The 18,421-nt window shown below is 41.7% G+C and overlaps 1 protein-coding gene across 4 annotated transcripts in view; it reads left to right on the top strand.

Moving 5' to 3' along the window:
- Nucleotides 1-18,421, top strand: part of LOC146060384 (uncharacterized) — a 100,674-nt gene that overhangs the window by 59,687 nt on the left and 22,566 nt on the right. For all 4 annotated transcript variants that reach the window (XM_083173540.1, XM_083173539.1, XM_083173537.1 and 1 more), the window contains 4 exons: nucleotides 1,389-1,492; nucleotides 2,588-2,812; nucleotides 6,163-6,248; nucleotides 10,646-10,782. In XM_083173540.1, coding sequence (XP_083029666.1) covers nucleotides 1,389-1,492; nucleotides 2,588-2,812; nucleotides 6,163-6,248; nucleotides 10,646-10,782 — 552 coding nt within the window. The remainder of the gene's footprint in view (nucleotides 1-1,388; nucleotides 1,493-2,587; nucleotides 2,813-6,162; nucleotides 6,249-10,645; nucleotides 10,783-18,421) is intronic.

The raw sequence follows: 18,421 nt of genomic DNA, 5'->3' as shown, positions 1-18,421 counted from the left end.
ACAAAGGTTCACAAATGCGGTCCTCATCGGTTCACAAAACAAAGCTCCAGGTTTTATGTCTCAGCAAAAATGGCTATATCAATTACTGAGATACTAACCTGTGGCCAAGCATGGATATAATTAAAACATGGACCATTGGGGTGCTTTGAGGGCTGTTTTTGGGATCCTTTGTTATAAGATATACATTAGCCCACATCATGGTCTTCAAAGGGTTTATTTCACTTCTCATTGATGTGCTGGATTGTGTGAGGATAATACAGACGTTTATCACTGTTTATGATCTTCCCCTCTAGTCTGGCTTTGGGTCAAACTGTTTTCATGCTAAAGAATTTGTTTACTTTTCTACCCTTTAATTCTGCCCGGTCATACTGGAAATTCTGCCATATGATCAGCAGGTGTCCACCTACTGCTGAAATCATGCAGACAAATCTGAACACGCATACAACAATGATGATATTGTTTGTTGGACCTTTGTATTATAAATAGCTACCACTTGTGCCGATCCCAGAATCTGGTCACTAGCGAAACAATCTCCCAATGAATAAAGCGAGTTTTTCAACTAGGACATCCCTATATCGGTTCAAGGCCTGGCTCGCATGGAGACTTTTATGGACAATTTATTGTTAAGAAATGAATCACAACGATAAAGTATTCACATCGTATAGTGTGAATGCACTATATGCGCGCTCCCACGGGTCATAAACGACATCATCTGTTATTCATACATACAGCTCAATCTGAGGATATCATCAACAACAGCATACTTTTGGATGCATCCACTGACCATATCTTTTGCAAGAGTGTACAGTGTGTATGCACTATTTTGTTTGATCGGGAGCTTAAGGGAAATTGTTGATGCGGTTGTATTGTTTGCACAAGGTCTAGTGCAGGCATAGTTAAACTATGGCCCTCCAACTGTTGTAAAACTACAGGTCCCATCATGCCTTGCCACATTTTTTCTATTAGGGAATGCTAATACTATGGCAAGGTATGCTGGGACGTGTAGTTTCACAACAGCTGGTGGGCCACAGTTTGTCCACGCCTGGTATAGTGTGTACCCAGCTTGAGATTTGTAGCCTGTCAACTGCAAACCAGCTGCACAGAGCAAGTCATACGTGCTTACCTGTACCCAAGACAGGTAAGCACGTATGAATATATTAAGCATAAACTGTCTCAATAGCCACTGGGATGTGTGAGCGCACAGTCACAAGCTAGAGTGCAACTAACTGAGCTGGCAAAAAGTAAACTTATTTGGTAGAGTCAGACCCATTTCACATGTGTTAGGAAAACCAGAAGTTAAACACTAAGGCCACCTTGATTAGGTTTCATGAAAAAATGTAGAAAGTGAAATATTTCCTGTAATGTAATGTGGTACTATTTGTCTACAGCTTCTGTTAACTCGGGATGCAATTTGGAGCTGTCCTTCAATCTGGCAGATAATGTCTTTATGAGAGTAAAAGACGCTGTGACATATGGCAACATCACATTGGAGGTAAAGAGCATTATAAAGAGATTTTTTTTATCAAGCAGTGTATGAGATATAGGGATATTTATGGTTTTTTTTTAGATATAAGGTAGTGACATACAGGAGGTTTGAGCACCCAAATGGACCCTGTAGCTGCATATGGAGTTTGCACAGAGCAAAATGGTCTTTGGATCCATGCCTTACTCCATATATTTTCTTATTCATTGTAATGGGTAAACAAGCAAGGGTTGACATTGTTCAAATCTCACCTTTTGTCCCTACTATCAAAGCAAAGACAAGTACAGTATAGGGCACAGCAAGGAAGCTGGCACTTGGCACCTTGGAAATACAAGCGAAAATAGAAAGGGAAAGATTGTCTTCTTTTTTTGGCGCACAGAAGTAAGAAAGCCTTCTGTGTGCCAAAAAAAGAAGACAATCTTTCCCTTTCTAATTTCGCTTGTAAATCTATTGTCTTTGGCTGCACCCCCATAGAGAGTGTACATATAATTGTGGATATTATCTCATTTGGGGCCTCATCGGGTGCCATAGCACCAACCTGTGCAGACTTTCCCCTTTACAATACCTTGGAAATACATCCATGTTAAGGACTCCTGAGAATGCCTTTATAGACATCCTGGAAATGAATAATGAGAAATAAAGCTATAAAAGTATCTGTTATATATGAATAATTCATACAATTGCATAATACCAATGTAAATAAAACCACAATGAATGATAAATCTTGCCATGTCTTGCAATTACAAGCATAATAGTGTAAGTTTATCCATAGTTAATTCATGTAATGCTTTGATTGTAAATTGATCATATGAGACTGACACTGTAGGGTGTGTAATGATAACACAGTGATCAGCAGTGAAGGCACACAGGGTTTATCAATATCAAGACCTACCCTAGTGTGGGGATGGGGGCCGATATATTGCATGCCCATAATAAATACATGGCTTATTTTGGGGTTTTTGCATGGTATATTTCTTGTTTCTATTGCTGATGAGCTTGTCACCTTTGCCTCATTTTGTTTTACAGACACAGAGTTCTATATAATGTAATATGTTTTTTATTTGGTATTATGAGAGAAGCCTACTAATCTGAATAATCTCTTAGACTGTGAAAGAGCGAATATACCCATTGTTCTATACTCGCATGCGTTTGGGAGAGTTTGATCCGCCAGACATGAATCCTTACAGTTCCCTAGACCTCACTTCTGTTGAGAGCCAAGAACATCGGGAGCTTGCAGTAGAGGCCGCAGTGAAGAGCTTTGTACTGCTGAAGAACCTAGGGGACACTTTGCCAATGGATTTACACAGCATCAGTGGGAAGAAAGTTGGGGTAAGACTCATTTTGATTGAACTTTGTAATATGTACAATGTATATTGTGTACTCCATCAGGCAACTTGTTTTAATGCTCTATCTATAATATTACACTGAGTAATAACAGGATTGCATTTTGAATGCTATAGACCAGTGATGGCTAACCTTCACACTTGGCTCTGTCAGTTACAGTATTAACCGCATAATCTAATCCCTTACAAAGTCCCACTGAGTTTAGGGATGACTTCAAGAAGTGACATGGTTTCTCACCCTAAATACACAGAGCTAAAAAAAAAATGTATTTATTATTATTTTGATCTTACAAATAAATTTGGGGAAAGAGTGGCAGAAAAGAGAGATGAGATGGACGGATGCATATTAGGATACAGTGATAAATATAAGAAACATTTATATTGTTTAACAAGTTTTAAGTCATATTTAGAACTAAATACTTAGTGGAAATGTTAATTTTATCATCATATAATCTTTCTGCAGTTCATGGTCAGTCAAGAGCATATACAGTGTGTATATGTATGTATATATATATATATATATATATATATATATATATATATATATATGGATTCACATCTGGGATGTTTTGCCTACCATCTATATGAAACCTCCTTTGAGAGAACTTGTGACAATCCATTAAGGTCGATCCAAAAAAGGACTGGTTGAATTTCATATTATCTACACAAATTGTGGACTGGGTTACATTTATAAAGGAAAAAAATGGTTGGTGGAGCTCTCACTAGTAAATATATGATCGACCAATTGGGTGATACATTCAGCAAATAATTATTTTAATATATTTCAACATAAATGAATGAATACAGATAAAACACAAATAAAAACACAATATTAAAATTTGCAAAAGTGACAATATTCACCCCTATAAGGACCTGGGAATAAAGTACAGTGACATGTGGATAATATCTCACTTGTTCCTGGTGATGCTCTCGTATTGAGGTTAGATGTACTGGGATTGGCGGGTGTCCATAAACCTGATTTTGGAGCCGGATGAAATGTTCTCCCCTCGTGAGGAAAGGTGGTACACGTCTCACGGAATGGAGGGCCTCGCAGAAAATTATCAGGTGGTGGTGTCCCTTATTTAGAGAGTCCAGTGTCCTCTTTAGATGTATAAGAGCTGGTCCAAGATGAGAAAATTATTTGTAATCCACAGGGTCCAATTGAGGGTGTGCGCCTGACGCGTTTCGTCATCCACAGATGACTTTATCAAAGGCCTTATTTTTCTTCCCTTTTTCGGTTACATTTATACTTAGGTTTTATTGACCTCCTTGTATCATTCAGTGATAGCAGGCAAAACTTCAGAGGTTCTCTCCACCTACTTGTTTGTATGCTTTCGAACGTGTGTGGTGAAGCATTTTTAATTACCACCTTGTTTGCAGACTATAGGCGCAGTGTGTTTTGTTTTTGTTTAGCTAGCAGATGAGGATGTATGGAATAATTCTCTTTTGTTCTGCCACAAAACTGTACCTGTTAGTAATAGCCATGCCCTAAGTTTTTCTGGGATAGAGTTCTTGTGGGAATGTTTTTCATTTAAGCTCTGGGTTAACATGAAAATATTTTTTTGTAACAAAACAATCCATGTGCTTTGGTATTTCAAGTACTGTGGTGTAACATAGTATATTCTTATGGACTATTGTGGTCATTTACATGAAAAAATATAGTATAAAGCGGGGTACCCAGCTCTCGTCCCTTAAGTACTCCCAGCAGATCATGATTTTTTGATCTCTCTAATGCATAAGTGAATTCATGTATTTTGCTATACAATTATTTATCTCACCTGCTTCCACAGACACATCCGCAAAACATAACCAGTTGGGGTAGTTGAGGACTGGAGATGAGAACCACTGGTGTAGAGGAAGTGAAGTGTGTTAGGATTTTATAGGCTGGGATATTAGTTGGGGTTGAAAAGTAGAAGCCCAGGGTAGCAGATTCCAATGTAATGATACTGCGTATCTGCCTGTAACTAGGGATTTAGAGGTTGGTGTATTAAATGATTTAAGGGTTGTACCCCAAGCAAATATATGGAATCAAAACATTTGTACCTTAACAACAAAGCTTCACATATTACTATGACCAAAATCATTATCATCAAGTGAACCCCCAAAACATCAGGAACACATCGTATGTACAATTAATCTCCTATTGCATTAGGAGCCAATTACAATGAGATAATTGGCACAATTACATTTTATTCAACTTTTGATCATCTATATCAGGGGTAGCCAACTCCAGTCCTCGAGAGCTACCAACAGTTAACGTTTTCCAGGTCTCCTCACAGAATCACAAGTGAAGTAACTTAAGCAGCCCATACACGCTGCGATGCCGGCTGTGCGTTCTGTGCTTTGAGGTGCGCGCTCCCGCGGCACCTCATCGCACAGTACAAAAAGTATGTGCTTGCACATACTTTTTGTACTTAGGTTTCATCACATTGCATTGCATTGCATGCACAACGTGTGCACAGGCAATGCAATGTGATCCGTGCTTGTTAAGCACGGAACGCGCGCACATATCGCAGCGTGTATGGCCAGCATTATTATAATGTCTCAGTCAGTAATGAGTGCACCTGTGTACATGCGAGGTGACCTGGAAAACGTGAACTGTTGGTAGCTCTCGTGGACTGGAGTTGGCTACCCCTGATCTCTCTCTCTCTCTCTCTCTCTCTCTCTCTCTCTCTCTCTCTCTATCTATCTATCTATCTATCTATCTATCTATATATATATATATATATATATATATATATAGTTATATGTGTGTGTATGTGAGTTAAACTTCATCTCTTTCTCACACATGTACAAACATAGAAGGTAGCGGACTAGCTTTGGAAGCTTTTGCTTTGAGCGGGCTTACTTGTATTTCAATAAAATTAATTGATAACCTAAAATTCCATCCATGGGGTTTTTCTTCATTTACAAAATATTGAATTAGTTTGGAAAAACAAAATCCTGACATTCTTGTGTTGATCTTGAATTTGTTTAATGAAAAACCACTAGATGGCGCTGGTACATCACTACACTAGATAAGGTTTGCCTTGTTTCCCAATATATATAGCCATGTTACCCATTACATATAGCATATATCATTAGTGATTGTGTTGTGGCATAATCTTATATACAGTATGATTTACTGCACCCAAACATTGAATGTCTTCTTGAAATGCTGAACTAAAGGATAACTCATGTTTAGATATGTTTGGATCAATTTATTTTCTGTTCTTAGGGATACTTTGATGCCCATTTGTGTAATATGAATATATTTGCAATAGACCTGCCTGGCCATTTACTCCTTTACTACTTGCATTGAAGTAAATAATTATAATAATAATTTTATTCCTTTAGGTGGTTGGTCCTTTTGCCGATGACCCAGATGGACTGTTTGGAGACTATGAGCCCCATCCAAATCCACAATATATTTCCACTCCCAGGTCAAAATATAAATAATGATGTCTTCATGCCACCTATTTTCCTAGGTGCTTTACACCAGTGATTCTCATCCTCAGTCCCCAAGGACCCCCAACAGTTCACGTTTTCCAGGTCTCCACACAGAGTCGCAAGTGAAGTAATTAGCTCCACCTGTAGGTCTTTTACAATGTGTCAGTGAATAATGAGTGCACCTGTGTACCTGCAGGGTGACCTGGAAAACATGTACTGTTGGGGGTCCTTAAGGACCGCGGTTGAGAACCACTGCTTTACACCATAGATAGCAACCTGACTCTCTCCAGCTGCGGTGAGGCAGTAATTCCCATGGTGTACCTGCCAAGGTTTAATTACATATGTAGAACCACGGGCTTGTTGCAGACTGATTACAAAACCATAGTCATTTTAGGTGTATAATATGATATTTATAGCAACAGCAAACCTGTACTTACTGTAGGAGGACATTTTTTAATAGTGGCTAGTTAGACCGTATATCTATATTTACAGCTGTTAAAAGGTACTTCACATATAGGTCCCTATTCTGATTAATTCGCTCCCCTGCGTGTCCGTGCAGGGGAGCGATGTTTTGCGACTGCCCATGCACACTGTCCATTATGCGCATGTGCAGCCGCTGTGTGCGAGCAGCCACGGAGGATAGATTATTCGCTGGCGCTCGCACACATCAATACGCGTGGAGTTGCGGGCCAGGGGATCCGCCCATGGGAATGCCTAGCGTTTCATGGACGTTCCCATGAAAGCGCTGGCCGTTCTCATGGTAATTACCTAATGACATGGGTACGGGGGGAAGGTATCTGACGTCAGCAGATGTCAGATGCCTGCCCGCTTCCCATACAGGCACTCGCAGATGTAAGACACCAAAAGAGGTGTCTTTCATTTGCGAGCTCTATAAAAGCATTCGATGGTACGCGATCATCGAATGATTTTGTACCTGCACAGAAGGCTGCGAATGGATGAGCATGCTAATCCATTCGCATGCCTGCGGGTAACCGCTCCATACAAGGGGCGGGCGGCGACTGGTGGACTTGCGAGTCAACCAGAATATGGGCCATACTGTTCATGCATGCATACATTCACTCACATATATACATAGTCAAACACCTGTGTGCATACATATATAGTCACACATATAAAGTCACACATATATGGGGGTTAAAGTGAAGGTGAACAAGGTGGAAATGAGTTCCACCACCTGTAATGGTACTGTTCCACCTTGGCCCTGCACAGTCATTTTAACAGAAAAGCATTCTAGTATGCAGAGAGTGCCACATAATTAGGTGGCAGAGAAAAAATAAGTTCCCTTACCTCTCCAGGATCACTTTAAGCCCTGCACATATATACATATATTGTTGCACACATGCATGCATATACAATCACACATACATTCACACACCTATTCACATAGGCCCTTATTCTAGTTGATTCGGATGGATGCGTATTTCGTACAGGAACCGAGTGTTCTTAGCCCCGCCTACTGTACGGATCGCTCACACCGTCCGAATGCGGTAAGACGCCGAGTGAACGGACCGTGAGTGGATGTTTCATGTGAGCAACTCCCCCATCTGTGGGAACCTCCCCCATCCTTCAATGGTCGCCGACCATCGAATGCTGGACAGAGTGGTCAGGCAGCACCGAGTGCTCCAGACCACTCAGACATTTTTCCGTATGAAAGCAGGGATATGGGCGGGCAGCTGACATCCGGCTATGTCAGCTGTCTGCCCCCCACATGTGCGTCACGGCCGCATTATCATACATACGGCCTGCGTTTTCATGGGAACGCCCAAGAAACGCAGGGTGTACGCATATGTTAATGAGCCCAAACAGCCCTTCACGCCCCTCTCCACCCCCTGCTCGGATGGTTCAGACCAATCATTTTCTGCACGGAACTCACGCCGTGTTCGGACGTGTGAGGCGTGTGCACATGCGCAGAAACGCCTCTGCACATGCACACATTAATACAGTATATAGTAGACACACACTCACACATATGTACATACAGTGCCCCTTCCTGATTAACACCCGCCATATAGGCTGATACTGTATAGTTAGGTCTCCTCCCCTCAGGCTGGCTGGCTGACACTGACTGTAGACTGTGCAGTACAGTGCCCTGTAGCTCAGCCCTCTTTTTGGACCTCCCAGATGCATAGTGCCCGAGAGGGGGTGGGCTAATGTAACTTCCCCTAGTGCTCCCTCTTGATCTGGCTGCCACACGCACCATACTGCAGTGAACTAAAGCTACAAGCAGCCCTGAGCTTTTGGCAGCAAGGGCTGCTGGGAACTATGGCTTATTTACAGATTCTTCACTGCACTGAGCCCAGCTGTGACAGCAGTGTCATACCTCCCAACTTTCCTGATTTACTGCAGGACATTCCCGCTATTTGGAAACTGTCCCGTGGTCCCTCCCGCGGGTGGCAATGTCCCATGGGAGGGGGTGGGGAAGTTGGGGGTAGCCGGAGATCACTGCTGCTCTGCAGAGCAGCCGGTGACCACTGTAGAGATGCCGTGCGCAAGGAGGGAGAGAGTGTATGGAGGGAGCTAAGGGGTACTTATGTAGTATCTGGACGCCCGATTTTTTGATTGTATGCCTTAACTTAAGGCATACAATCAGATGCGATGCGATCGACTCGATTTTCCATAGGATTCATTGTAAAAATGGTCTTGTTCATTTCCCTACTATCCAAATGGGCATGGAGTGGGATATAAACCTGTGGCGAGCGAAGCGAGCCACCGAGCCCGAAGCGTGGCGAGCCCCGCGAGGGGACGCAGATTATTTAAAATGTATTCCATGTCACCAAAATAATCTGCGTCCCCTCGCGGGGCTCGGTGGCTCGCTTCGCTCGCCACCGGTTTATATCCAACTCCATGCCCATTTGGATAGTAGGGAAATGAACAAGACCATTTTTACAATGAATCCTATGGAAAATCGGGTCAATCGCATCGCATCGCATCTGATTGTATGCCTTAAGTTAAGGCATACAATCAAAAAATCGGGCGTCCAGATACTACATAAGTACCAGCTAAGGGCTGCCCAGTCACAAGGAGAGCATTGGGCATGCCCCAAAATTGATTTACAAAATGACTGTTGCGGCACTAGGCCACACTCCCTCTACCTGAGGTCACGCCCACCTGTACCATAGTTCCCCCAAATTGCAGCTGCTTAAACGAGGACTACTATGGGGATGTGTAGAGCATCTAATGGCAGTAGCGCACGCAGGGGGGGTTTCTGAGTACCCAGAAACCCCCCCAGGAGTCTAATGGCCCTAGTCTGAAAGCTGAGGGTCCCCTCTTTCCACGGGTACAAGAATTTAAAAAATCGGCCCTTGGGAACCAGAGATATTTGACTTCAAAGCAGTGGTCCCCATCCAAGCCTGTTAATTGCTCTTCCCAGTCAGATATTTCAGGTTCTGTCTGACTTCGTTTTTCTGAGGGTATATTCCAAAAGCTGGGACTCTCCCCCTTTGAGGGACACTAGTAGCTTGTCTCTACTGTTCCCAGAACCAGAGATATCAGCCTTCCAGCAGCTGGTTACTGCTCCAGCTCCACACACCTGGTATGTAGTTTTATATTCTCATTGGCAGATTGCTCTGCCTTCTGAACTCTGATCCCCTAGTCCCCAATACCATTTGGTAGGTGGGATTCTCTAGTTTTTAATTCCATTAAAATCTAAGAAATCTATTTCCTGGAACTGGAGATATCTGCAGTCAAGCAAGTTGTCCTCCCACCAGAAAATTATGAAGAATAAGCCCACTCCACTATATATATATATATATATATATATATATATATATATATATATATATATATATATATATATATATATATATATATATATATATATATATTATTATTATTAATATTATTTATATACATTTGGTCTATCTATAATACTTTAACTGACCCGGCTTTGCTCCGCCCCTCTGTAAACCCCCTTCTGAAAATCCTGCGTTTGCCCCTGAATGGGATACTTATTTGAGGGTGTCTGGACTTGACAGGCTGGAGGCCTTGCTTTTCAGTAGTGGGATCACACTCAAAAGTGTTTGCTACCCCATAAGTTAGTGATCACTTTTGAGAGAAATGGGGTGCGAATCAGACTACCACTGCAAGCATTTAAACGCAGCAGCGATGGCAATTTGCTTGAATTATACATGATTTATTGATCTTTTGACTAAACATAAATCTATGTTATTAGATTTTGTGTTCAATTTTACGTATCAAATCTTTGCATACTTTTAAATGGTAGACGATGTAAAGGGCATTTTAAAGAGCAGAAAAATTAATAAAAATAAATTTAACATTTTCTTGATGCTATACGAATTCCTGTCTATATTGGCTTGTCCTTTGTGAAGAGATGATTGGTACCTGTTGTGAACTGTCTTTCTGCTTACAGGGCTGGCATTGCAAGGCTGCCAGTGCAGGTCAGTTTTGCTGCAGGGTGCAATAATGCCCAATGTGATATCTACTCTTCTGAAGTGATAAGAGCCTTGGTCCAGTCTGTGGACATTACCATTGTGTGCCTTGGGACTGGTAAGTGCAGTTCAGAAGTACATTTGTGACCACATCATTTGATTGATGTTTATGTGTGGGGCTGCTATGATAATATATATATAACATTGTATATAACAATGCCATATTAGTTAGCACATCATCATTTTTCTTGTTAGTTGAATAGAACAGTTTTGTTACTAAGCAAAATTCAGTCAGCTAGAAGGGTATCAGATTGTAAACAATAGGAAACTGGTACAGAATGGCTGCCTGGGACTCCCTACCACTGATGGATAGGAATTTACATTGCACTGAAAGACATTTTTGCTTTATGCAAATTGATCTCAATTACTTATAGAAATTGGCATTTGATTGCTCAAGAAGACCACCCCAAAGCATACAGTGTGTTGCGCCAGCAGGTTTTGGTGCAGAAGCCAGTTTCTGGCTTTGTAATGTGAATGATAACAACTTGTGCAGCCATACATCAGCTGGAAAATACCCTGACCGGCTCTCTAATAAATTTGTTGTGTGAATGGAGAAAAATATCCAACCTGTTTCTTCAGCCTTCCTCAGGAAACCCTACTCAGCATTTAATTAAGCTAGAATGATTAAAAGTTATTATGTTCTGTATTATTTTATTTTGAGGTGATAAATAATGAGCAAAATATATAGTATATAATCAGACAAATGCATACCTCATAATGTATGATTGCCATCACCTCTTTCACACAGGTTAATTTATAAGAAAGATGCTTCAACACAGGTAATGGCAATTATTAATTAAGGGAGAAGTCCAGAAACAGAGCAATGTGTCCCTCCTGGAGAGGGTCATGTTGGGAGGTATGCAAACAACCTCGTCATCTAATGATTTCAATAAGTAATTATTATAATTTATTAATGGTAACTATTAATCCTGTTATGAGCCACCACTGCAGCTGCATTAGAATCTTCAGTAGGAGGCTGTGCTTTCTGTAGAATGCTTATTGGCTGTGTTCCCTATTAACCCCTTCCCGCCGCAGCCTGTTTTTGCCTTCCTGACAGAGCCCTTTTTTTCAAATCTGACATGTATCACTTAAGTGGGGATAACTTTTGACACATTGTACTTCAAGTTAGTGGTAAATTTGGGTCGATACAGTCTGTGTTTTTTTGTGAAAAATACCAAAATGTCGTAAAAAAATGGAAAATTTAGCAATTTTCAAAATGTTACATTTTCTGCTTGTGAGACAAATAATCATACCACTCAAAATAGTTAATAACTAACATAGACCATATGTATACTTTATGTTTCCATCATTATTTCAACCTCCTTTTAATTTTTTTGGACACTAGGAGGCTTAAAATATGAATAGCAAATTCTCAAATTTTCAAGAAAATTTCAAACACTGATTTTTTTAGGGACCAGTTCAGTTCTGATGTGACTTTGAGGGACTTGTATGTGAGACACCCCCATAAATGATGCCATTTCAAAAACTGCACCCCTCACAGTATTCAAAACAGCATTTTGGAAGTTTGTTAACCCTTTAGGTGTTTCACAGGAATTAAAACAAAGTGTAGGTGAAATTTCAAAATTTAATTTTTTTTGCAGATTTTCAATTTTAATACATTTTTCTAAGGAACACAGTAGATTTTACTAGAGAAATGTGACTAAAAATTGATTCCCCCAATTATTTTGTTTATTGATATTGTTTATTTTAATATCCTATATGTGGCCCTAGTGTGCACGTTGACCAAACCACAGGCTTCATAATAGAAGGAGCACCTTCTTGATTTTGGAGCCTCCTTTTTATGAGATTATTTTTTAGGCACCATGTAGGTTTCTAGGCACCATAAGATGCTAAAAGTTAGGAACCCCCCCACAAGTGACCCCATTTTGCAAACTACACCCCTCAGGGAATTCATCTAGGGGTATAGTGTACATTTCAAACCCCCAGGGGTTTCACCAATTGTGGTACAACTGGGCTGTGAAAATGAAAAATTACATTTTTTTACACAAAAATGCAGTTCTGGCTCAAAATTTTTCATTTTCACAAGGAATGAAGGAGACAAAGCACCCCAAAATCTGTGCCCCAATTTCTCCCGAGTACGGCAATGCCTCACATGTGACCAAAAAATACCATTTGGGTGCATGGCAGGACTCAGAAGGGAAGGAGTGATATTTGGATTTTGCAGCACAGATTCTGGTGGAATGTTGGTGGGTGCTATGTCGCATTAGCAAGACCCCCGAAGCACCAATACAGTGGAACCCCCCCACAAGTGACCCCATTTTGCAAACTACACCCCTCAGGGAATTCAACTAGGGGTATAGTGTACATTTCAAACCCCCAGGGGTTTCACCAATTGTGGTACAACTGGGCAGTGAAAATGAAAAATTAAATTTTTTACACAAAAATGCAGTTCTGGCTCAAAATTTTTCATTTTCACAAGGAATGAAGGAGACAAAGCACCCCAAAATCTGTGCCCCAATTTCTCCCGAGTACGGCAATGCCTCACATGTGACCAAAAAATACCATTTGGGTGCATGGCAGGACTCAGAAGGGAAGGAGTGATATTTGGATTTTGCAGCACAGATTCTGGTGGAATGTTGGTGGGTGCTATGTCGCATTAGCAAGACCCCCGAAGCACCAATACAGTGGACCCCCCCCACAAGTGACCCCATTTTGCAAACTACACCCCTCAGGGAATTCAACTAGGGGTATAGTGTACATTTCAAACCCCCAGGGGTTTCACCAATTGTGGTACAACTGGGCAGTGAAAATGAAAAATTAAATTTTTTACACAAAAATGCAGTTCTGGCTCAAATTTTTTCATTTTCACAAGGAATGAAGGAGACAAAGCACCCCAAAATCTGTGCCCCAATTTCTCCCGAGTACGGCAATGCCTCACATGTGACCAAAAAATACCATTTGGGTGCATGGCAGGACTCAGAAGGGAAGGAGTGATATTTGGATTTTGCAGCACAGATTCCGGTGGAATGTTGGTGGGTGCTATGTCGCATTAGCAAGACCCCCGAAGCACCAATACAGTGGAACCCCCCCACAAGTGACCCCATTTTGCAAACTACACCCCTCAGGGAATTCAACTAGGGGTATAGTGTACATTTCAAACCCCCAGGGGTTTCACCAATTGTGGTACAACTGGGCAGTGAAAATGAAAAATTAAATTTTTTACACAAAAATGCAGTTCTGGCTCAAAATTTTTCATTTTCACAAGGAATGAAGGAGACAAAGCACCCCAAAATCTGTGCCCCAATTTCTCCCGAGTACGGCAATGCCTCACATGTGACCAAAAAATACCATTTGGGTGCATGGCAGGACTCAGAAGGGAAGGAGTGATATTTGGATTTTGCAGCACAGATTCTGGTGAAATGTTGGTGGGTGCTATGTCGCATTAGCAAGACCCCCGAAGCACCAATACAGTGGACCCCCCCACAAGTGACCCCATTTTGCAAACTACACCCCTCAGGGAATTCAACTAGGGGTATAGTGTACATTTCAAACCCCCAGGGGTTTCACCAATTGTGGTACAACTGGGCAGTGAAAATGAAAAATTAAATTTTTTACACAAAAATGCAGTTCTGGCTCAAAATGTTTCATTTTCATAAGGTATGAAGGAGAAAAAGCACCCCAAAATCTGTGCCCCAATTTCTCCCGAGTATGGCAATGCCTCATATGTGACCAAAAAATACCAGTTGGGTGCATGGCAGGACTCAGAAGGGAAGGAGTGATTTTTGGATTTTGCAGCTCAGATTCTGGTGGAATGAATGGTGGGTGCTATGTGGCATTAGCAAGACCCCCGAAGCACGGTGAAATGATGAACCTAATAATCCATAGATGTGTGGTATATTTTAAAACACTCCTTTATACATAGGCCGGGTTTGTCGGGGCAAGTTTCACAGTGGAAAATAGTATCCTTTCTTATTCCCTTTTTATAGCAAACTTTGCACCTTTTTGTGTCCTGCCCTTTTTTGCAGTGGAGGGGATTTCGTTAGGAAAATGCTGCCCTGGTACAATACGGGGGCCAGTACTAGAAGTACTGGGGCCCTCTGCCTGCTGGTTCCCAAATATTAGGCCCTTTATGACTTCCTCTTGAAAGTGCATAAATGTCCCCCTCTGGCTGGTAGAACGGAATAGCACGTGAGCGTTATACAGTGCCATCTGGATGATATACACGGCCAGCTTCTTGTACCAGATTTTTGTTTTCCGCAGGGCACTGTACGGCTTCAGTACCTGATCTGAAAGATCCACTCCGCCCATGTACTTATTGTAATCTAGGATACAATTAGGTTTTGAGGTGTGGGTACTGGTACCTCGTACAGGGACGGAGGTGGTACTGTCTCCATGAATTGTTGTCAGTATAAGGACATCCCTCTTGTCCTTATATTTGACCAACAACATATTTTCGGTGGATTGTGCCCTGCTTTCACCCCTTCTCAGTACTTGGGCAATGTGCGTTTTTGGGAGGCCTCTTTGGTTCTTGCGCACAGTACCGCAAGCTGCTGTACCTCTTGAACCAAGGGCCTTAAACAGGGGGATGCTAGTGTAAAAGTTATCCACATAGAGGTGATAACCTTTATCCAGGAAGGGGTGCACTAAATCCCAGACAATTTTTCCACTAACACCTACGAGGGAGGGGGGGCATTCTGGCGGTTCAATTCTTGAATCCTTCCCTTCATATACCCTAAACCTGTGGGTGTACCCTGAGGTGCTTTCACACAGTTTATACATTGTTATGCCATACCTTGCCCTCTTACTGGGAAGGTACTGGCGGAATTTAACCCTTCCTTTAAAATGTATAAGGGACTCGTCGATGCAAATAAATTTTTCAGGGATGTACATCTCTGCAAATTTGGCACTGAAATGATCAATGACCGGCCTGACTTTGAATAGCCGGTCAAAGGTGGGATCATCTCTGGGTGGGCACTGTGCATTATCGGTGTAATGTAAAAATTTAAGGATTGTCTCAAAACGAGTCCGGGTCATGGCCATACGATGAAGTGGGGTGCTGTACAGAACATCTGTACTCCAATATTGTCTAATTTCTGGCTTTTTAACTATGCCCATATGTAACACCAGACCCCAAAATGTCATCATCTCTACTGCATCTACAGGGGTCCACCTAGCAAATGATGACGTGGGGTTTTGGGCAATAAACTGCTGGGCATATAAATTACTTTGGTCCACCATTAAATTTATAAAATCATCAGAGAAAAAGACTTTGAAAAAGTCAATTTCTTTGAGGCCTGTAGTATCAAATTGGATTCCTGGGTTGGCCAAAAACTCAGGAACCTGGGGCTCAAAATTGTCTGGTGGTGGGGTCCATACGGGATCAATCATTTGGGGGGGGGTCTCAGCTGCTCTACGGGGGCGTCTTTGAGGGGGTTCCTCATCACTAGAGGAGGAAGATGAGGTTAAGACGAATCCTTCAAATTCCCCGCTTGCATCACTGGCTGTGTCAGAGTCAGAGGCAAGCATGGCATATGCCTCCTCCGCTGAATACATTCTTCTGGATGACTGGGATGACATTTGGGATGACATTTGGGATGCCATTTTTATTTTTGTTTTTCTGTAAGTGTAATGTTTCAACACGTGTATAGTGTAGGGGGGGGGTACAAACTTTATTTCAACATGGGGGGTATGTAGTGTGTAGTGTGTATGTAGTGCAGAAAAAAATACTTTATACAGGAATTTGATCCCAATAAAAAAAAAAAAAATTAGATCAACCCTGTGGCAAAAATGCTGATCTGTGATGTACGTCACTCAGCAACTTCAAGGCAGCTTTTGGTACAACCTTGAAGGGGTTAAAAAAAAAAAAATCGTCAAATGTCCAGCAGCCCACAGAGATAACCCTGCAGCAAGTCTTAGACGCAGTCAATAACAGTGAATAACGTCTCTCACAACAGATTGATAAACTTCAGTCCGATATAATGCTCATCAGAGATGATGCCCAGAAGACAAGGGAAAGGGTTATGGAGATAGAGAAAAGGATGTCTAATGTGGAAGACACTCTACAACCCTTAAAAAAAAAAATTGATACGATAACATCCCAACTCTCCGATCTTAGGGTTAAGCACACCGACCTGGAAGGCCGGATGAGACGGAATAACGTTCGTTTTATTGGTCTAGAGGAGAGAGTGGAAGGGAGAGAGCCTGAGACCTTTTTAGAGGAATGGCTCAAAAAAGAACTTGGCCAAGCGAATCTATCTGCAGTGTTCCATATTGAGAGAGCCCACCGAATCCCGTCACGTCCTCCCATTCCTGGGGGTTCGCCCCGTACAATGATTGCGAGATTTTTACACTATGGAGACCGCGATAAAGTTCTTAGACTGATAAGGGAAAAAGTGGACTTTGGATATAAAGGATCTAGGGTGGCTGCGTTTCCTGACTTACCCCATGAAGTCCAACGCGATAGAGCCAAATTCCGTGAGGCTAAGGCCAGACTGCGGGACTTGGGTATCAAATATTCAATGTTATATCCATCACGGCTTAGAGTAATTGATGGAGGATCTGTAAAATTTTTTGAGTCAGTTCAGGAGGTAACTAGTTGGATGGATATAGCGCACCCTGGGAAGGTGCAATTGAACACGGAGTAGCTGCAATTGGGTAATATTTTGGAAGGATGTACGTCAGGATCTTCTTGCTTCTTTTTTTTTTTTTCCCTTTTTTTTTTTTTTTTTTCTCTGCGGGAATTTAAGAGAGATAATTAATATTTATGCTGTGTGAAATACTGTATAGGATGCCCGGAGCTCAGCCCGCACTAGGGGTGGTATTTAGGTAAAGCTCCAGAAGAACAGGGATATGGAGGGGGTAATGTTTCTAGGTATGCCTTACTGGGGAGGTTATACAGGGAGGGGGGAGGTGGGGGGGTTTATGTTTTATGTTGTGTGTCTTGTTAGTACTTGTCTGCAAAGGGAGGGGGAGGAGGGGTGGGAGCGAGAGGAGGGAGAAATAATTAGTGAACAGTCCCAGTTTCTGGTCTTGATATTTTTAAAATTGAGTTATGGTTAGAATTTTGACCTGGAACTGTAGAGGCCTCAATGATAAAATTAAGCGGTCTCTCGTTCTTAATCAATGTAAGCATTTGGGAGCAGAGATAATATGTTTACAGGAGACACATCTATATGGGGAAAAACAATTATCACTTAGGCGCCCATGGCTGCAGAAGGCCTATCATGCTACTTTTACAAATACATCACGAGGGGTGCCTGTATTAATTAAAAAATCATTGGCATTTGAACCAATATCAGTGGAGATTGATCAGTACGGGAGATATGTCTTTTTGGAATGTCTGGTAAATGCTGTGAGACTCAATATTCTGGCTATTTATATACCTCCTCCATTTAAATTGGAGGTGATATATAAGGCAATGGACTTTATTGCTGCTAGACCAGACAATGTTTACGTGTGTCTTGGGGACTTCAACATGGTGATGGACCATAAGGTGGATATATGGTCACCCAGAACTGCTAATATTACTGGTTGTACAAAGTTTGCTAAGATTGTATCTGAATTGGGCTGGACCGATGCTTGGAGGGTTAAATTCCCAGAGAGAAGTCAATTTTCTTGTTATTTTCCCTCTTATAATAACTTTTCAAGAATCGATTTAGCATTTGTTCCCAAAGACTATGTTAACAGGATCTCTGAGATTGAATATCATGCTAGAGGTATCTCTGATCATGCTCCAC

Source organism: Crinia signifera, chromosome 2 (genome assembly GCF_055691185.1).
Source record: "Crinia signifera chromosome 2, ASM5569118v1, whole genome shotgun sequence".
Lineage (NCBI taxonomy): Eukaryota > Metazoa > Chordata > Amphibia > Anura > Myobatrachidae > Crinia > Crinia signifera.
The sequence above is the reverse complement of the archived record's forward strand: the minus strand, read 5'-3'. Positions and strand labels throughout refer to the sequence as shown.